At 41.5% G+C, this 21,753-nt stretch overlaps 1 protein-coding gene across 1 annotated transcript in view; it reads left to right on the top strand.

Moving 5' to 3' along the window:
* The window catches only part of abca2 (ATP-binding cassette, sub-family A (ABC1), member 2), a 79,497-nt gene that overhangs the window by 26,665 nt on the left and 31,079 nt on the right, over nt 1-21,753 (top strand). Inside the window, exons 2-8 of the mRNA XM_042320751.1 lie at nt 7,514-7,607; nt 17,598-17,709; nt 18,305-18,474; nt 19,605-19,726; nt 20,427-20,540; nt 20,627-20,803; nt 21,514-21,735. Of these exons, the coding sequence (XP_042176685.1) occupies nt 7,514-7,607; nt 17,598-17,709; nt 18,305-18,474; nt 19,605-19,726; nt 20,427-20,540; nt 20,627-20,803; nt 21,514-21,735 (1,011 nt within the window). The remainder of the gene's footprint in view (nt 1-7,513; nt 7,608-17,597; nt 17,710-18,304; nt 18,475-19,604; nt 19,727-20,426; nt 20,541-20,626; nt 20,804-21,513; nt 21,736-21,753) is intronic.

Genomic DNA, 21,753 nt, shown 5'->3' with positions numbered 1-21,753 from the left:
GGTTTTCATCAAGGATCTGTCTATTGTGCTCTGTTCATTTTTCCATCGATCCTGACTAGTCTCACAGTACCTGCTGCTGAAAAACACCCCCACAGCATGATGCTGCCACCACCATGCTTCACCGTAGGGATGGTGCCAGGTTTCCTCCAGATGTAACACTTGGCATTCAGGCCAAAGAGATGAATCTTGGTTTCATCAGACCGGATAATCTTGTTTCTCATGGTCTGATAGTCTTTAGGGGCCTTTTGTCAAACTCTAAGCGGGCTGTCATGTGCCTTTTTACTGATGAGTGACTTCCGTCTGGCATAAAGGTCTAATTGGTGGAGTGCTGAAGAGATGGTTGTCCTTCAAGAATGTTCTCTCAGCGCCACAGAGTGACCATCGGGTTCTTGGTCACCTCCCTGACCAAGGCCCTTCCTATTGCTCAGTTTGGCTGGGCAGCCAGCTCTAGGAAGAGTCTTGGTGGTTCCAAACGTCTTCCATTTAAGAATGATGGAGGCCACTGTGTTCTTGGGGACCTTCAATGCTGCAGACATTTTTTGGTCCCCTTTCCCAGATCTGTGCATAATCCTGTCTAGGAGCTCTACGGACAATGCCTTTGACCTCGTGGCTTGGTTTTTGCTCTGACATGCACTGTCAATTGTTGGACCTTATATAGACAGGTGTGTACCTTTTTTAAAATCATGTCCAGTCAATTGAATCTACCGTATGTGGACTCCAATAAATTTGTAGAAACATCTGAAGGATGATCAATAGAAACAGGATGCACCTGAGCTCGATTTTGAGTCTCATAACAAAGGGTCTGAATACTTATGTAAATAAAACCTATTTTCACTTTGTCATTATGGGGTAATGTGTGTAGATTGCTGAGGATTTTTATTTATTTCATCAATTTTAGAATAAGGCTGTAACGTAAGAAAATGTGGGAAAAGTCAAGGTGTCTGAGTACTTTCCAAAGGCACTGTACTGAACACTGACCATTCTTATGCTGGAGGGTTTGTCAGTGGAATAAGTAGGGTTTTTTTTTTTTTATCTTGTGTGGAACTGCAGCACAGGAGGTTGTTGGCACCTTAATTGGGTAGGACAGGCTCATGGTAATGGCTGGAGAGGAATCAGTGGAATGGCTATTCCATTCGCTCCGTTCCGGCCATTATTATGAGCCGTCCTGCCCTCAGTTAGTTTGTGAGTGTTTGTTAGATATTGTTTTGTGCTAAAGTGTATCTACTACGGAGGTGAGTGATGTTGTTTGTTAAGTGACACCAGATTACCTGTGAAGCCTGTAGTCCCAGAATCTCTGTATTGTGTGTGTCTGTGTGCGTGTGCCTGTGCGTGTCTATGTTACAGTAAACCTGCACCTCTCTAAACTATCTCTGCACTCAGTATTGAGGACAGCAGAGGCAGATAGACGCATTGGCACACCTATAAATAATGGAAGATATACCTTCGACATGCAAATTTGGGGGAGGAAAAAACTCAAACAGGCACTATGAAACTCACTGATTCGGAAGGGAAGCTATTTAATATTCAAATGAAAGGTTTGTGTTTGTCCTTTCAGGGCACGGAAATCAATAAGCTTGAGGAATTCTAGCAAGAAACAAGTGCTCCCTCTGGACAGTGATTTCCTGCAGTGTGTTTGTGTGTGTGTGTGTCTGTGCGCTTGCCTGTGTGTGTTTGTGCATGCGTGCGTGCATGTGTTTGAGTGTGTGTGTGTGCTTGTGCCTGTGTGTGTGTGTACTGAATGTGTTTGTTCATGCATGTGTGTATACACAGAGAGATAGCAGTTGGGTTTACTACTCAGGATCTTATAATGGAAGCTTTGTTGAGTGTGTCAGGGCATTGTGAGAGAAGCATGTCAAAGAGCTGTTTGTCCATCATGACCTTCACAGACAGACACAGAGACAGAATGTCTGACCCCCCTGTCTCTCATGTGAACAAGAGACGATTGGGACAGAGCAGGGAGAAGAGAGTACATCCCTCACACACACACACACACACACACACACACACACACACAGGCACACACAAACACACACACACACAGGCACACACAGACACCTGCATTGTCACTCAATCACCTATCCATCCTCCCTCTTTCCGGTGACTCAGCACTCAGCATCCAGCCTGTGATTGGACAGGTGGCCTGCATGCATGTGTGTGTGTGGGTGTTAGAGAGAGAGAGAAAAAAAAAAAAAGGGAGTGGAAGGAAGAGGGAGAAGGAGACCTACACCGATGACTGTTTCCCTAGTGCTGGGTACCATGACACCATGCTGTAAAATGAGGTAGTCTGTGTACTCTGACTGGGTCTCTGACACTCCCATTGTGTCAATAACGTCATCTGTCTCCCACACACACCATCTCTGACCCTTAAACCCTTCAGCAGAACTTCAGCTGTAGAATGGGAAATCAGGACAGAGTTAAACCAGGACAGATCTAGTTGGAAAGAGGGTTAGATCAGGTGAACAGCATAGATGAGGAGAACTGGTCTGTGTTCCAAATGGCACTCTATTCCCTATGTACTGCACTACTTTTGACCAGGGCCTATAGAGACGCATTTGGAACGCACACCATGTCCCCTCAGGTGACCAATGTTTGCCACTCCCATAAAGTGAGGCTAGCTTGGCCTATATGGGCCATGGGAGTCCCAGCAGAGAAGACTGTAGCAGAGGATGGAGTTAGGGTCAGAGTCTGCATCTCAAATGATTTCTCTTCTCAAGGAGAACACAGACTTCCCCAGCGCATAGAGACCAGCAGCTATTTGAACACTCGGGAGAGAAGAGAAAATCAGCACACTGCTCTTTTTGTCACACACATTATTCCTCTTCTCTCTCTCTCTCTCTCCTTTATTCTCTCTCCTTTCCTCTTTCCTCTACACTCTCTCTGTCTCTTTCTCTCTCCTCTCTCCTTTACTCTCTGTCGTGACTTGGCTATCATTAATGTGATGACGATTGTTTTATCAAATCAAACTATGTTTAATTATTGCTATGATTCAATTACTCATGTAACAATTCATCATCAGCAATTTTGACACACAATTTTGATCAGCAATTTTGACAGAATTTTGGCACCACGGAATAGGTTTATTTAACGAGTTAGCGTTTGCCGAAATAACTCTTAAAGATATAAATATCTCTTACATTTCAGTCATCAATCAGTCATTAATTAATTGTTATTTACCTTCTATCATTCTCATTCTGAATGTTGCAAAATCCTTCTGCACGAACCCGAGCATAAATGATCAATCAGCGATATACAAATTGGCTTAATTATTTATTTACTGTCTAAGTAAATAATCACACAGAATTACATAAACACACAAACAGTATAGTTATTGGTTACTAACACAATGCAATGAAAAGTCTAATAACCAGGACTGATCAGAATATCGGAATAAACCGATATGACGGCTTGTTACACCAAATGAAAAGGGAGGGGCATGTAAGAAAGAGCAGGAGAAAAGACAAAAGACTTCACTATCTACACACAGCTGATAACTATGCTCATGGAAATGCTATACTTTGCACATGGCCGCTCATTCGAAAAGAATTGCAATGTATATATTTACAATTTTCTGCCTTTGTTGTTGAAATCGCCGGTCCGTCTGAGGAGTAATTTGACAGAAAGTCTCTGGTTGTGTCTGTTAGAACTGATTTTCCGGATGTACCAATGGTCGTTGGATAGGGTACCACCATATGGTTCTCGGGCTTGGTTCGTTAGAATAGATACTTTAGAGGTATCGATAGTAGAGGTCGACCGATTAATCGAAATGGCCGATTAATTAGAGCCGATTTCAAGTTTTCATAACAATCGGTAATCTGCATTTTTTTTGGACACCGATTATGGCCGATCACATTGCACTCCACGAGGAGCCTGCGTGGCAGGCTGACTACCTGTTACGAAAGTGCAGCAAGAAGCCAAGGTAAGCATATCTTATAAAAAACAATCAATCTTAACATAATCACGAAACTATTACAACTTTATCAAGCTTGTCCTGCGTTGCATATAATTGATGTGGTGCCTGTTAATTTCTCATCGAATCATCACAGCCTACTTTGCCAAATGGGTGATGATTTAACAAGCGCATTCGCGAAAAAAAGCACTGTCGTTGCACCAATGTGTACCTAACCATAAACATCAATGCCTTTCTTTAAAATCAATACACAAGTATATATTTTTAAACCTGCATATTTAGTTAATATTGCCTGCTAACATGAATTTATTTTAACTAGGGAAATTGTGTCACGTATCTTGCGTTCCGAGCAAGCAGTCAGGGTATATGCAGCAGTTTGGGCCGCCTGGCCCGTTGCGAACTGTGTGAAAACCATTTATTCCTAACAAAGACCGTAATTAATTTTCCAGAATTGTACATAATTATGACATAACATTGAAGGTTGTGCAATGTAACAGCAATATTTAGACCTATGCTTATTGATGCCACCCATTAGATAAAATAAGGAACGGTTCCGTATTTCACTGAAAGAATAAACTTTTTGTTTTCGAAATGATAGTTTCTGCATTTGACCATATTAATTACCAAAGGCTCGTATTTCTGTGTGTTATTATGTTATAATTAAGTCTATGATTTAATATTTGATAGAATAGGCTGACTGAGTGGTGGTAGGCAGCAGCAGGCTCGTAAGCATGAATTCAAACAGCACTTTCGTGCATTTGCCAGCAGCTCTTCACTGTGCTTCAAGCATTGAGCTGTTTATGACTTCAAGCCTATCAACTCCCGAGATTAGGCTGTTGTAACCGATGAGAAATGCCTAGCTAGTTAGCGGGGTGCCCGCTAATAGCGCTTCAATTGGTGACGTCACTCGCTTGAAGTAGTTGTTCCCCTTGCTCTGCAAGGGCCGCGGCTTTTGTGGAGCAATGGGTAACGATGCTTCGAGAGTGGCTGTTGTCGATGTGTTCCTGGTTCGAGCCCAGGTAGGGGCGATGAGAGGGACGGAAGCTATACTGTTACACTGGCAGTACTAAAGTGCCTAAAAGAACATCCAATAGTCAAAGGTATATGAAATACAAATGGTATAGAGAGAAATTGTCGTATAATTCCTATAATAACTACAACCTAAAACTTCTTACCTGGGAATATTGAAGACTCATGTTAAAAGGAACCACCAGCTTTCATATGTTCTCATGTTGTCACGAGTTCCGCCGAAGTCGGTCCCTCTCCTTGTTCAGGCGGCGTTCGGCGGTCGACGTCACCGGTCTTCTAGCCATCGCCGCTCCACCTTTAATTTTCCATTTGTTTTGCTTGTTTTCCCGCACACCTGGTTCACATTCCCTCATCAGACTAAATGTATATTACTCTTTGTTTCCCCCATATGTCTGTGTGTGTAATTGTTCTTTGTGTAGGGTATTGCGCTACATGCTGGCTTGCGCTAGATTTGTTTCAAACCTAGGTTTGTTTGTTTTGTTTAATCCGGTTCATGTTACCGTGGTTGTGCTTTGTGCTACCTCGCCTGTGCCTTTGGGCCAGGGTGTATATTAAACTCTTATCACCCATCTCTGCTCTCCTGCGCCTGACTTCCCGGCAACCAGTCACTCACCCTGTTACACATGTTCTGAGCAAGGAACATAAACGTTAGCTTTTTTACATGGCACATATTGCACTTTTACTTTCTTCTCCAACACTTTGTTTTTGCATTATTTAAACCAAATTGAACATGTTTCACTATTTATTTGAGGCTAAACTGATTTTATTGATGTATTATATTAAGTTAAAATAAAAGTGTTCATTCAGTATCGTTGTAATTGTTATTATTACAAATAAATAAATACATTTTAAAAACGGCTGATTAATCAGTATCGGCTTTTTTCGGTTCTCCAATAATCGGTATCGGCGTTGAAAAATCATAATCGGTCGACCTCTAATCCATAGTGGTGGGAGGAAATTGTTCTTCTCTCTCTTCTTCGGTCGAGTTTCCTAGACTATTTTACACATACAGCTGCAGGCTGTGAATGTGTAGTCTTGTAGAGGTGTTCTTCTTCTCTGTTGAAGGTTTCTAGCCATTCAGTACTTTTCAGCTAACGCCGTCGGTCTCGTTGGCCTATAGAGTGGTAACCATTTCAGCGTGGGGACGCATGTCCTCACGTTCTCGGGTCTCTTAGTTTTGTAGATTTCTTAACCATTCGTGACTTCCGGTTCACACCATCCGCCTGCTAGGTCTAATGTACATTTTGTCAGGAGTGGGTTTTATGCACTCTGGGAAAAGGGGCGTTCCATGACGCCGACGTAATGTGTGTGCTCACCTGGGTGTGGCCACTGACTTGGTTAAGACTTCATATGAAAAACACTTCTCTCATTTAGAAGGCTAACATCACATTACATCTTCTCACAAATAGTTTAGTATTTAATCATATCAGTTCCCCGACATTTGGATGTGAATCTGGGAAATATACACATTCACTGGGAAATATACACATTCAGAGATACAGTTATGTTGTTATACTGCCCTTCGTGGGATCCCAAGACACAAATGAGTGCCCACGGACCACTCCAACCACTTGACTACAGAAATGTCGTTTCATTATTCAACCTTTTGATGTTAACGTTTTGGAGGGAGGGAGGAATTTCCTTGTAACAAAGAGGTTTCTTCTTTTTCTTTCTCGCTCTCTTTCGCTCTTGAATACTGATCAGGATGCATAAACCCTACCTACCGTTCCTCAACATTCTTGATGTGATTCATGAATCATCACTTTGTTTTGCCTTCAAGGCACGTATAATTGAATGTTTAGAGAGTGGTAGCGTCTCTCATAGAGAGACGTAAGGAGGAACAATCAGACCCCCATATTTTTATGTAACCTATTATCTAACGAGGCAACTGGCAAGTCAATCAAATTCTTATTTGCAATGATAGCCTGGCAAGGGGCTGGTTTTATGTATTTAAAAAAAATGTATTTTGAAACTGTCTTGCTCTTCTGCTATGGCTCCACTACTAGATAACTCGTGTCAGTTGACGCGTGTGAAATTGAAAGTGCTAGTTCCATTCCTGCCAATATACACCAGGCAATAAACACAGATGACCTGATTTGTGTGTGTGTGTGTGTGTGATTTGTGTCAGTGATTTGTGTGAGTGTGTGTGTTTGTTTGTGTATGTGTGTGGTGTTTCTTATAGTGCTGCGTCTTCCATCTTCTATACCCCCCTTCTTCATAAGTAATATCTGTAGCAGACCACTTTGGAAAGGACTGGCTGTTTTGGCACCCAGTCCATGAGCCAAAAGTGCTTGTTTAGCAAACTGGACAACCTTCACTCCAACTCCCTAATTTAATGGATCAATAACTGACACTGGGTAAAGTCGACTCAACCCATTTACTATGCTGATATATCACCAAGTAAATGAGAATCGACAAGGAGTGGTTCGTTGTGGAAAGAAAGTAGTAGCTAACTAAATTCAACCTTGTAGCCACACCTGTGTGCTGTTTACAACTACTGTACCTAGACTGGTTTAGCTGTTAAGCGGTTTCACTCACTCTCTCTCTCCCTCCCTGCCCCTCCCTCCCTCTCTACAGTGGGTGTTGGCCTTTGAGATCTTCATCCCTCTGGTCCTCTTCTTCATCCTGCTGGGCCTGCGCCAGAAGAAACCTGCCATCCCCGTCAAGGAAGGTAGGAAAGAAAGAAGGGAGCTACACAAAAGAGTGTAAAAATTGAAGAGAAATAGAAGTGATTTACAAGTAGCCTAAGTGCCAGTCTGTTACCATGCAAACTCCTTGTAACTCATTGTCCTGCCAACATTGTTTGGCATTATTATTGTGTTTATTTGAACAGGGACAATGTACAACAAAACATAAGTCTCAGTACACTTGAGAAAAGACGCATTGTACCAGACTTAGCCAACAGCTAATTTCAGTCTGCAGTGAACATACAGTATAAACAAGGAAAATGTTATTTATACGAACGGACAACCTACAAACATCAGACATGGTTGTTGATATACAGTAACAGTCAAAGTATAGACACACCTACTCATTCAAGGGTTTTTCTTTATTTTTACTATTTTCTACATTGTATAATAATAGTGAAGACATCAAAACTATGAAATTACACATATGGGATCATGTAGTAACCAAAAAAGTGTTAAACAAATCTAAATATATAAGCTGTCATCAAGGCAAAGGGTGGATACTTTGAAGAATCTCAAATATAAAATATATTTTGATTTGTTTAACACTTTTTTTGGTTACTACGTGATGCCATATTTCATAGTTTTGATGTCCTCACTATTATTCTACAATGTAGAAAATAGTTTTAAAAAATAAAGAAAAACCTTTGAATGAGTAGGTGTGTCTAAACTTTTGACTGTTACTGTATATCAAAAAAAAATGTGTGTCTGATGTTTGTATGTTGTCTGTTCATATAAATAATGTTTTCCTGGTTTCCTTGTGTGTCCAAACGTTTGACTGGTAGTGTATATTATGATACAAAATACAAAAAAAAAAATACAGGTCAGGACAAACATACATTTCCAGACGGAAGTCAAGACATTGCACATAATAATAATCAGACACATTGCTATTGGAATTAAGAGTCAGCAAGAAAAACAAACAGCGACAGAAAAGGTTCACAAGTGACCACAAGTCTGCTGACACTAGCCACACATTTACATTTTTCTGTGGTGAACAGTTTTGACAGAAAATGCAGATTGAGCAAAAGCTGTTCCACACACTGGAACTACAGTTTACATTCACTGCACAGCTAGTATTGGACCATGTACAATAGATAGTAAAGTAGTTGACTACTTAAGGGTTGTGGATCAAGTCCATGTAAACATTTAAAAAGCAGCTTTACATTTTAAAATGTACAAAATCTTCAAAACTTAACAAATTGTGTTGAGAATTTAACAATGGTGATGAATATTCGGGTTTCTGATCAAATAACCTTCAATGCACTCTTGCACTGAGATTTGCAATGGTTTGATTGGCCTTTTTTCCTGCTTGTGACCCACTTGCAATGCAATAGAACATGTGAGAAAATATCATAGACTGCAAATAAACCTTAGCAGCATTAGTGTTAAGACAGTTTATTATACAGTGCCTTCAGAAAGTATTCAGACACCTTGACTTATTCCACATTTTGTTGTGTGTTGTATTCAAAGTGCATTAAATAGTTGGGGGTTTTTCTCAACCATTTTCACACAATACCCCATAATGACAAAGTGAGAACAATTTTTTAGACATTTTCACATATTGATTGAAAATGGAAAACATAAATGTCTAATTGACATAAGTGTTCACACCCCTGAGTCAATACATTGTAAAACCACCTTTGGCAGCATTATTTTAAAATGGATTAAATAGTATGTTTTTCTTCATCAATCTACACACAATACCCCATAATGACAAAGCAAAATCTGGTTTTTAGACATTTTAGCAAATGTATATAAAAAAAAACTGAAATATCACATATCCTGATTGGTGGAGACCTGCAGAGATGGTTGTCCTTCTGGAAGGTTCTTCCATCTCCACAGGAAAACTCTGGAGCTCTGTCAGAGTGACCATCGGGTTCTTGGTCAACTCTCTGACCAAGGCCCTTCTACCCCAATTGCACAGTTTGGCCGGGCGGCCAGCTCGAGGAAGAGTCTTGGTGGTTCCAAACTTCTTCCATTGAAGAATGATGGAGGCCACTGTGTTCTTGGGGACCTTCAATGCTGCAGAAATGTTTTGGTACCCTTCCCCAGATCTGTGCCTCGACACAATCCTATCTCGGAGCTCTACGGACAATTCCTTCGACCTCATGGCTTGGTTTCCGCTTTGACATACACTGTGGGACCTTATATAGACAGGTGTGTGCCTTTCCAAATCCTTTCCAATCAATTGAATTTACCACAGGTGGACTCCAATCAAGTTGTAGAAACATCTCAAGGATGATCAAAGGAAACAGGATGCACCTGAGCTCAATTTTGAGTCTCATAGCAAAGGGTCTGAATACTTACGTAAATAAGGTATTTTTGTTTTTATTTTTTTACATTTGCCCAGATTTCTAAAAACCTGTTTTATCTTTGTCATTACGGGATATTGTGTGTAGATTGATTTTAAAAAACAACAACAATTTAATCAAGGCAGTAGTGTGACAAAATGTGTAAAAAGTCGAGGGGTCTGAATACTTTCCAAATGCACTGTAACATTTTGTATTCAGGACAAAATGTGAATTGCTTTGTCACATGTTTTGCAGTATTACTTTAGTGGCTTGTTGCAAACAGGATGCTTGTCTTGGAATATTTTGATTCTGTACAAACTTTCTTTTTTACACTTTGTCAATTAGGTTAGTATTGTAGAGTAACTACAATGTTGTTGAGCCGTCCTCAGTTTTTGCCGATCCCAGCCATTAAACTCTGTAACTGTTTTAAATGGGCTCCCGAGTGGCGCAGCTGTCTAAGGAACTGCATCTCAGTGCTAGAGGCATCACTGCAGACCCTGGTTCAATTCCAGGCTTTAATACAACCGGCTGTAATTGCGAGTCCCTTAGGGTCCCATAGGACGGCGCACAATTGGCCTAGCGTCGTCCGGGTTAGGGTTTGGCCGGGGTAGGCCGTCATTGTAAATAAGAATTTGTTCTTAACTGACTTTCCAAGTTAAATTAAGGTTAAATAAAGTAAATACATTTCAAGTCACCATTGGCCTCATGGTGAAATACCTGAGCAGTTTCCTTCCTCTCCAGCAACTGGGTTAGGAAGGGAAACCTGTATCTTTGTAGTGACTGGCTGTATTGCTACACCACCCAAAGTGTAAGGCAATGGAAAACCTCCCTGGTCTTTGTGGTTGAATATGTGTTTCAAATTCACTGTTCAACTGAGGGAGCTTACCGATAGTTGTATGTGTGGGGCACATAGATATGGTAGTCTTTCAAAAATAATTTTAAGCAATATTATTGTTCATGCAACTTATTATGTGACTTGTTAAACACATTTTTACTTGTTATGGCTTGCCATAACAAAGGGTTGAAAACTTATTGACTCAATACATTTCAGCTTTTCATTCTTAATTAATTTGCCAAAATGTCAATACACATAATTCCACTTTGAAATTATGGGGTATTGTGTGTAGGCCAGTGACACAAAATCTCAATGTAATCATTTTCAATTCAGGTTGTAACACAACAAAATGTGAAAAAACTCAAGGGGTGTGAATACTTTCTGAAGGCACTGTGTGTCTAAAGTAAAATTGCACAGTATTGAACAGTATTTGACATGTTTTCTTAAAGTCAGTCAGAGTCTAATACCACACCCAGGTATTTATATTTCAGACACAATATAGATTTTTTTCTGACTTAATAAAGATGTCAGAAAAGGTTCAATGCCTTTTCTTTAAACATTGCTAGTTTAGAGAGTAGAATTTGTGATTTAGGGAAAGGGGGATACCTAGTCAGTTGTCCAACTGAATGTATTCAACTCAATGTATTCAACTGAATGTATCCAACTGAATGTATCCAACTGAATGTATCCAACTGAATTCACCCCGATTTACAGTATCAAATGCTTTTTGCAAAGCTCCTACCACTCCCACTTTGTCAAGTTTCAATTGAACCTTCCCCCAAAAAATAACAGTTTGCTGACTCAGTAGAATGATTATCTCTGAAGCCAAATTTCATCGGGTGTAATGACAAATAACAAGTATTCAAGTGATCAATCAAATTGCTCAGCAACTACCCTCTCTGCAGCCTTTGAAATAATTAGTAAAATTCTTATACACTGAGTATACCAAACATTAGGAGCACCTTCCTAATATTGATCCCCCCCCTTGCCCACAAAACAACCTCAAATCATTGGGGCATGGACTCTACAAGGTGTCGAAAGCGTTCCACAGGGATGCTGGCCCCATGTTGACTCCAATGCTTCTCACAGTTGTGTTGGTTGGATGTCCTTGGGGTGGTGGACAATTCTTGATGCACACGGGAAACTGTTGAGCATGAAAAACCCAGCAACGTTGCAGTTCTTGACACAAACCGGTGCGCCTGGCACCTACTACCATACCCTATTCAAAAGCACTTGAATCTTTAGTCCTGCCCATTCACCCTCTGAATGGCACAAATACTCAATCCATGTTTCAATTGTCTCAAGAATTAAAAATCCTTCTTTAACTTGTCTCCTCCCCTTCATCTACATTTATCAAGTGGCATCAATATGGGATCCTAGCTTTCACCTGGATTCACTTGGTCAGTCTATGTCATGGAAAGAGCAGGTGTTCTTTATGTTTTGTATACTGAGTGTAGGTCTATAATTATTGACCATAAAACAATCTCCAGACTTGAATATGGGGGTAACAACAACTGACCAGGACAGCAATGGATTTGGCAAGAGCACAAAGAGATCTGGGACCAGGTTAAGATGCAGAAGAAGATGAGAGGAGGCCAGGATGCAGAGGGTTGAGGAGCGATGGTGGTTAGTGGTTGGTTAGTTTACTGTGCTGTGGATGCGTGAGAATCTCCCATGCTTACCTCACTATTGCCTCCCAGCGGGGAAGGGGTCCACCAGTTCAAAAACATTAATCTAACCATACCTTCATTGACAGTCCCACTGTGGAGTTCGAGAAGACAATGAACAGTGCTGTAGCCTACAATGCGCTGTAGATACAGACGTAGATACAGACGCATGTTGGCCTAAATATGGAATGTATGCATCTCAAATGGCACTGTATTCCCTATATAGTGCACTACTGGGTCAAAAGTAGTGCACTTTAAAGGGAATAGGGTGCCATTTGAGACTGCCGACGTGTGTTGTTGTGAGTTGCCACGTATTTCTGTTTAGTTGTAGAAGGCCAACGTTAGCTTTGCTAATCTGCTAGTGAAGGGCTGGTTGCAAAGACACTACTGTCTAGTCGCGTTGTCATTCATAGTACTGTTAGTCATGTTTAGTCATGTTAGTTTGTGCACTGTCATTGTCCACAGACATACACACCTGTTTTATTTACATGTTTTTTTCTCTCTCTTTTATTCTATGGCCCTCTACTCTTTCTCTCTTTTTATATCTCTCCCTCTCTCTCTCTCTCTCTCTCTCTCTGTCTTCTTTTTCTCTTCTCTACTCTCTGTTGTCTCCTCCGCATGATGCATGTTCACTGTTTGCTAGAGCAGTCTGTAAGTGTCAAATACGTCTTTATTATTGTGGCTCTGACTGACTGAAAATCTCATCTATGGTTATATTTACCTTGACTCTGACTCGGGTCTCCTAATATTTGTGTGTGTACGAATGTGTGTGGTAGCCTAGCGGTTAAGAGCTTTGGGCCAGTAATCGAAAGGTTGCTGGTTTGAATCTCTTAGCCGACTAGGTGAAAAATCTGTCAATGTGCTCCTGAGCAGGGCACTTAACCCTAATTGCCTTTTTAAGTTCCTCTGGATAACAGTGTCTGTTAAAGAACTTCAATCTCAATTTGTTTTTATTTTTATGTGTGTGCATACCTCCCCTCCTGGTCTCTGTGTTGTCAGCACAGTAGTTCCCTTTATAGTACACTAATTTTTACCAGGGCAGTGCATTATATAGGGAATAGGGTGCCATTTGGGACGTATTCTCAGTGACTGGGGTGTGATCTGTCTACAATGTCATCTCCAGCCAACAGATCCTATTTCACACATCTGACTAATACTAAAGAGCTTTGTGCCCAGGTTAGCATTGTAAGGCACACACGGGCACCCTGCCACATATATATACACACACACATACACACACGCGGGCGCACAACCACCGGCTCAAATGTGTAGGGAGCGAATACAAAATGTTATCTGTGACTGCACGTACACGGTCATGATCCCAAATAAAGTCACTGGGCTGTCCGTGTGGATTTGAAGGTGAATGTTGTCTGTGTGTATGAGTATGTGGGAATCAGTATGTGTGCCTGCGTCTATGTTTCTGTGTTTCTGTGATAACCAGTTACTGGTAGCAACATATACTACATCATGTATACATCACATACCTCTACCATAAATCTGTCTGGAACTAGATCTAACTGACTGACACTTGATCTACTTTTCCGCTGGTTGACTGATCTACTAAACCATTGACCTTTGATGATCTTGTGTCCTTTTATCCTGGGCTCAGTGTGTGAAGGGGGACCAGATGTCCGGACTGAACTGGGTTGTAATGTGGAAGATAGGACTGTGTGCGTCCCAAATGGTACCCGATTTCGTATTTAGTGCACTACTTTTGACCAGAGCACTATTAGCCCTGGTCAAAAATAGTGAACTACATAGGGAATAGGATAACATTTTTTTAAAATCTATACTAATCGTCACAGTTTACGGAGGGCATAAAAGATGCAGCGAAATACTTGTGTGCCAGATCCCTCAATAATGCAGAACAATAATCTATATCAAGAAAAACAAGAAAATAAGTCAAGGTCAAAAATACTGTATCAAGTAATAAAAGAGCTAGTATGCATAGTAATAATAGACCATATTTACTGATATAAAGTTGGCCGTGTCTTGGTCGCGCAGTATAATAAATGATATATAACAGAACAACAGCATTGACTGTGTGTGTGTGTGTGTGTGTGTGTGTGTGCCTGAGTGTGTATGTGTCAAATCAAACTTTATTAGTCACATGTTTCGTACACAACAGGTGTGGACTAGCAGTGAAATGCTTACGGGCCCTTCCCAACAAGGCAGAGAGAAAGGCCCTTCCCAACAAGGCAGAGAGAAAGGCCCTTCCCAACAAGGCAGAGAGAAAGGCCCTTCCCAACAAGGCAGAGAGAAAGAAAATAGAGAAATAATACGTAATAATAAAAGTGTTAATAAATACACAATGAGTAACAATAACTTGGCTATAAATACGGAGTACCAGTACTGAGTCGATGCGCAAGGCTACGAGGTAATTGAGGTGGATATGCACATATAACTAGGAATAAAGTGACTAGGCAACAGGATAGATTAAACAGTAGCAGCAGCACATGGGATGTGTCAATATGATAAGGTATGATGATGTGAATGGGGGTGTGCTCGGGCCTCCTTACAGCACAGTACAATGCATACACGTTTTATAAGTGTAGGTCTATGAAATCCCTGTGGGAATTGAACCCACAACCTTGGATTTCCCTTGTGTTCTGCTCTTACCAACGAAGCAACACAGGACTTCAATCCCAGCTATGCAGTTATCAAGGAACACTCCTTCAACATTCTCAGAAACAGAACCTTTTGACAGGCACGTTCTGTGGTTTAACATCTTTATAGTCTACTTTGCCATGACACAGGGTTAGTAGTGCCTGGAAGGAGAAGCGGCATGATCCCTGTGTGTGTTGCTCCTTCTCCACCGTGGTAGTAGTATGGTTGGTCCATGTCAGGTCCTCTGTGATGTGCACGCTTAGTAACTCGAAGCTTTTGACTCATTCCACCGCGTCAGCAGCTCTGAATACTGATTGCCCTTAGGTACAGATCTGGGATCAGTTTACCCTCTCCAAACCTTACAGTAACAATCAGAGGTGGGAAACCCAAAACAAACTGACCTTAGATCAGTGTCTCTAGGGGCTGCAGATCAGTGTCTCTAGGGGCTGCTTTATCCTAGACCATCATGAGAAGTGCTCACATAAGGACTCCTTCATCTGGAATTGGCTCAGAAGTGGAAGAATTTTTATAGGTTATTCAATGATACAGTAATAGCACCCGAGTAAGTGTCAGCAGTTTAAGCATCCGGTTTTATTAGGATAAAGCAACGTTGGTGAGATGGATAGATTTTTATAATCACAGGGGGTAATTCATTTTTATACCCAAGTCTTATATTAACAAAAAAGCTGCAAAATATCACTGCACATTAAGAACAATCAGACAAAACTGCATTAACATCAGAACACTAGTTGATCAGTTTAATCATTTATAGACCTAGATCCCAAAGAGCTTTTAGTAATATCCGTAATACGTAGCGCTCTACAACGGCAACCGTTATATCAAACAATACATTCTCAAAGTGGCCTATTTGTTGATAGCCAGGATATGCATCTTTAGGATGCTTATTGTTTTATCCAAAGGGATGCATGACAGTGTAATTATGAGGGATGAACTGGATGTATCATTGAAGAGAATAGAGAGTGTTGTTGCTAGGCGGATGGATGGAGCTGCTGAGAGAGAAAGGTTAAGAAAGACTCTCCACGGTAGTCATGGAAACATGGACCATTCCACTGTACAGTATTATTTTATTTAACCTTTATTTTATCAGGGAGTCATACTGAGACATGGTCTCTTTTACAGATGAGCCCTGAATTAGGGGAGGGTTTAGCCGGCGGGGATGTCCTTGTCCCGTCGCACTCTAGCGACTCCTGTGGCGGGCCGGGCGCATGCACGCTGACACAGTCGCCAGGTGTACGGTGTTTCCTCCGACACAGGGGCATTGTGTCAAGAAGCAGTGCAGCTGCTCCGTGTTTCGGAGGACACATGGCTCCCGACCTTCACCTCTCCCGAGTCCGTACGGGAGTTGCAGCGATGAGACAAGACTGTAACTACCAATCGAATACCATTGGATACCAAATTGGGGAGAAAAAGGGGTAAAAGTAAAAATCGAAAAGAAAAGTATCAATCTACGTGACATCAAAGAGGGCCAACCAACTTTCTGGTAGAGAATGGAGTGATGAGTACTAAAACTGTTGCCCATAATAAAGTACAGTGCGCTATGATAAACTGTATCCATAGTAGCTAACGGCTTTTATGAAGTTGCAGCTGTGTTCATATAGAAGATGTCGCCATAGTCTAGAATTGTTAGGAGCATCGACTTAAAAATCTGGTTTCTACTATTTAGCGAGAGGCATGACCTATAGAAGAAACCCATTTTCATTCTTAGCTTTTTAACTAAGTCATCAATATGTTTTTTAAAAGACAGCCTTTCATCTATCCAGATGCACAGATACTGTATTTGTAAAGTAGGGACACTATCAATATGAACACCATCCAAAGTACATGTGCTTAAATTAAGTTATTTTTATGCACTCTAGAGAACAACATATATTTAGTTTTACCTGCATTCAATACTAATTTCAGATCCAGAAAGTTTTTCTTTAGTACAATGAAGGCAGACAATAGCGTACACAACAGTATCATTGGCATACAAGTGCAGGTAAAACATTTTTACAGACATCAATATTGTTAATGTAAAAAGTACAGGACCCAGAATCGACCCCTGCGGGACACCTTTCATTATGTCCAGACCTTGTTAGTATAGACCTAGTTTTTTTTGCAGGCTTGGTGAAAGCGTGTCCAGCAGTCACCATTTATGAGTGGTTTAGGAACAAAAGCAGCATTTTTTTGAGACAGAATGATGACATTATGTCCAAGAATTCAGCCCTGACATCTTGGTCCCTCTCCTCTCTGGCTACTGACTATGTGTTATCTGTGTTCTGGGTTTTTCTTATTTCTTTCTAACTTCCTCTCTCTTTTTCTCTTTACTCATTTGACATACTTTTTGGGGTTTGGTCTTCACATTCAAACCCTCCAACCTCCTCCCAACCAATCCTTTAATCCTCTCCCTTCTCTCTCTTCCTTGCTTTTCCTGTGAATCATATCTCTTTGTCCTGCCTATCTGTGTCCTGCCTATCTCTCCCTGCCCTTCTTTATCCCTGTCCTCTCTCTCAATTCTTGTCTTCCCTACCTACCACCTGTCCTTCCCTGGTGTCCATCCGGTATGTCCAGCCTTCTACAGCGCAGCTCCCCTCACCTCAGCAGGCATCATTCCCATCATGCAGTCTCTGTGCCCCGATGGCCAGAGGGACGAGTTTGGATTCCTACAGTACAAGAACTCCACGTGAGTTAAACAGTCCCAGCTTTCACCCTCTCTCTCTCTCTCTCTCTCTCTCTCTCTCTACCTACCTCCCCCTTCTGTTTCTCTCCTCTTTATGACAGGCAGCTAATAGTTTAATGCCACTAAGCACTAATGTCCTAACAGTGTTAATGTCCATAACACTTAACAGTAGGATTGGATGGTGGTCATTACCTGTAATTGTATGCATGTGATTGATTAATCTCCTTCTGCTTAGTTTTTTGATTTGTTGGCCTCTCTTAATGGGAGGGGACTGTCATTGTGTCCTTACCTATAACTAGACCCCACACCTCTCTCCCTCTCTCTCTCTCTCTCTCTCTCTCTCTCAACTCATCTGTCCTCCCTCTCCCTCTCTCTCTCATCTGTCCTCTCTCTCTCTCATCTGTCCTCCCTCTCTCTTTCCCTCTCTCTCTCATCTGTTCTCTCTCTCTCTCTCTCTCTCTCTCTCTTCCCTCCCCCTCTCATCTGTCTCCTCTCTCTCGCTCTCTCTCTCTTTGTCCCTTCCTTTCACTCCCTCCACTCTTTCCACCTTTCTTTCCCTCACTCACCTCTATTTCACCCCTCCCTCTCCCCTCCCCAGTGTCACCCAGTTGTTGGAGCGGATCCGTGAGGTGGTGTTACAGAACCACCTGTTCACAGCAGACAGGCCAGGACTGGGCCAGGAGCTGGAGTCCCTACAGCAACACCTGGAGAGTCTCAGCACATCAGCAGGGCCCTACCCACTGGACAACAATTTCAACACCAGCCAAGGTGTGTGTGTCACATTTATTTTTTAAAGGTTATGACAGTTATTTTATTTTCATTATGGTCCATAACCGTTGGTAACACGGTTAAACAGCTCTGTGTGTGTGTGTGTGTGTGTGTGTGTCTGTATGTGTGTGTGTGTGTCTGTGTCTGTGTTACAGTAAACCTGTACCTCTTTAAACTACCTCTGCTCTCAATATTGAGGACACCAGCTGTAGACAGATTTGGAAGACAAGCAATTTAACCTTTCAAATCAAAGGTTTGTGTTTGTCCTTTCAGGGCACGGAAATCAATAAGCTTGAGGAATTCTAGCAAGAAACAAGTGCTCCCTCTGGACAGTGATTTCCTGCAGTGTGTGTGTGTGTACCACACCCAAGTGATACACATGCACAAAAAAAGTTTCAGGAGGAAAAAGACCTTTGGGTTGAAACATTACACAATAAACTGCAGGAGCATTCATCTGTTTGCAGTGTTGGGGAGTTGTGAACTACATGTAGTTTAACTAGTAATTTAACTAGGTTTTGCAGTAGCTTGGTAGTAGTTGAACTAAAATCCAATCTAGGTAGTATTTTCAGTAGTTAATTACTTTTTTGCCATGTAGTGGTGTAGCTAACTACTGGAACTACACAGTACTGTTTTTGGGTGAAGTAGGCAATCATTTCCTTTCTTTTTCATCATCCGACCTGCCTAATTCTCACTTGAAACACAGTTTTTGTGTTGAATATGCTAAATTACACCTTCTGTTAGCATATGACCCCAAAGTGATCTGTCTTGCAATTTGTAGTCTATGACATTTCAGATGTACATATGATAATTCTTCAAAAAGTAGCTCGGATGTACTGAACTACTTTTTCAAAGTAACTTTAGTTAAGTCAATTATTTGTTTCTTAAGGGTAGCTTTAGTGTAGCTTAATTTCTTCCAGTGTGAAGTAATTGGTAGCTTGGTAAACTACATTTTCAGAGTAGCTTATCTATCTTAATCCCATTTGTTTATTTTTGTACCCGGCACCTACAAGTTATTGGATGTACGTACACTGCATTTGACACTGTTCTGTGCGATTTCTATTGGATAAGCAGTTCCTGGAAGTCTTCATGTATATTATCTGTGGTTGTGCTGTGTGATTCTTGCCCTGCAGGGTTCACAGTAGCCAGTGTGTTGAAGAACCAGTCAGTGTTCCATCAGTTCCTGGTCAGGAATCTGTCCCTCCCCAATGACACCGCCAGCCTGCTGCTCTCCACTCCTGTCAACCTCAAAGAGGTCTGTGATCCTGTCACATGCATGTGCACACACACATGTACACGCCTGCACGCACGCACACACACACACACACACACACACACACACACACACACACACACACACACACACACACACACACACACACACACACACACACACACACACTGTACCTCCCTAGTCCTCATCTACCCCTGGGGACTGTTTTAGTTATGGGGTAATGCAGGGTTTACATTCAAATGTTGTGACATGACTGATGAACAAGGAAGTAAGAAACAATGTTAGTATAGACTGCCAAATCTGAAATCTTGGCTATTGGGTATATTTACATTTAGATAACACAATTTTGACATCTAAATTTGAATATACACCCGTTTGCCAAGATTACAGATTTGGCAAAGACATATTGTCATTGAGGAATGACATTGAATCATACAGTATCAATATATGGCTCGGTGCCTCCCACCTTTCTGTTTCCCTCCATCTCTGTCTCAGTTAATTGTCTAGGCCTGGCATCAGGTCCTCATCTTTATCTTCTCCAGTCAGTCACTTTCTGTCTGTCCCTCCTTGTTTCTCCTCAGTATCCTGTTTTTCTGACAGCTTTCCCTATGCGAACAAATGCTGAAGTCCTGTCTGCCACCTGTGTGTGTGTTTGCGTGTGTGTGTTTATCTTCCGGTTCTCTGAGTGTGTGGGTCCTCTATTTCACTTGCTGAACTGCAGGTATTCAACCTGATCTTTGGCCTGTACCCCAGAACTGGAGGGGGGAGTAGTCACAGTTCTGGAGGGGAAAAAGAGACCACACATACCCCTGCAGAGAAGATACTTCAACTGGAGGTAGGCTACTAATGGGAAATATTGAATTTAATTGATCTGAGTCTGTGTATTAGCTCAGCAGTAATCCCCTCCTATCGTCCCCTCAGGAGAAGATGCTGGGAGTCATGCAAAGTCTGGATGGTGGACTGATCCACAAAGCTTTACGAGACCCAACCAAAGCAGCCCATCGGCAGGCCCTACTCAAACTCATGTCCCAGGCTTTAGGCCTAGCAGGAGGAGGGGCAGGCCAGAGATATGACCCCCAGGGACTGAAGGAGGTGGAGGTGCACCGCTTATCTTATCTAGCCTCCTCTATCTGAATCATCCCCCTTTTCTTCCCTCCTTCTTCCTGTCTTTTTTCTATTGAATCAATAGCCTTTATTGTATACCCTGAGTCAATTACCTTTATCAATAGCCTTTATTGTATACCCTGAGTCAATTACCTTTATCAATAGCCTTTATTGTATACCCTGAGTCAATTACCTTTATCAATAGCCTTTATTGTATACCCTGAGTCAATTACCTTTATCAATAGCCTTTATTGTATACCCTGAATCAATTACCTTTATCAATAGCCTTTATCGTATACCCTGAACCAATTACCTTTATCAATAGCCTTTATTGTATACCCTGAATCAATTACCTTTATAAATAGCCTTTATCGTATACCCTGAATCAATTACCTTTATCAATAGTCTTTATCGTATACCCTGAATCAATTACCTTTATCAATAGCCTTTATCGTATACCCTGAATCAATTACCTTTATCAATAGCCTTTATCGTATACCCTGAACCAATTACCTTTATCAATAGCCTTTATTGTATACCCTGAATCAATTACCTTTATCAATAGCCTTTATTGTATACCCTGAACCAATTACCTTTATCAATAGCCTTTACAAGACTACCACTGAAATAATTGATACCATACATGATGATGATGCTGATGATGGTGAATTGTATTGAATGTGCTCTTGATTGTTTTTTCAAAGGGCGTTCTCCTGACTGGTGCCATGTTGGAAATGCTTACCTGTGGGGAGGATGGGACTAGTGAGCTGAGCAAGATCCTATTGTTTCCTGAGAAGCAGCAGTCCCTGCTCCAGGCCTATCGCAGTGCAGCATGTGGAGGTGGGGCGGGACAAAGGACTGAGCGCTTTGGAGAGATGAGCCAGGAGCTCCGAGAGCAGATAGACACACAGAGCCTCATTGACAAGGTGCATTAGAGACAATCG

Source organism: Oncorhynchus tshawytscha, linkage group LG04 (genome assembly GCF_018296145.1).
Source record: "Oncorhynchus tshawytscha isolate Ot180627B linkage group LG04, Otsh_v2.0, whole genome shotgun sequence".
Lineage (NCBI taxonomy): Eukaryota > Metazoa > Chordata > Actinopteri > Salmoniformes > Salmonidae > Oncorhynchus > Oncorhynchus tshawytscha.
The sequence above is the reverse complement of the archived record's forward strand: the minus strand, read 5'-3'. Positions and strand labels throughout refer to the sequence as shown.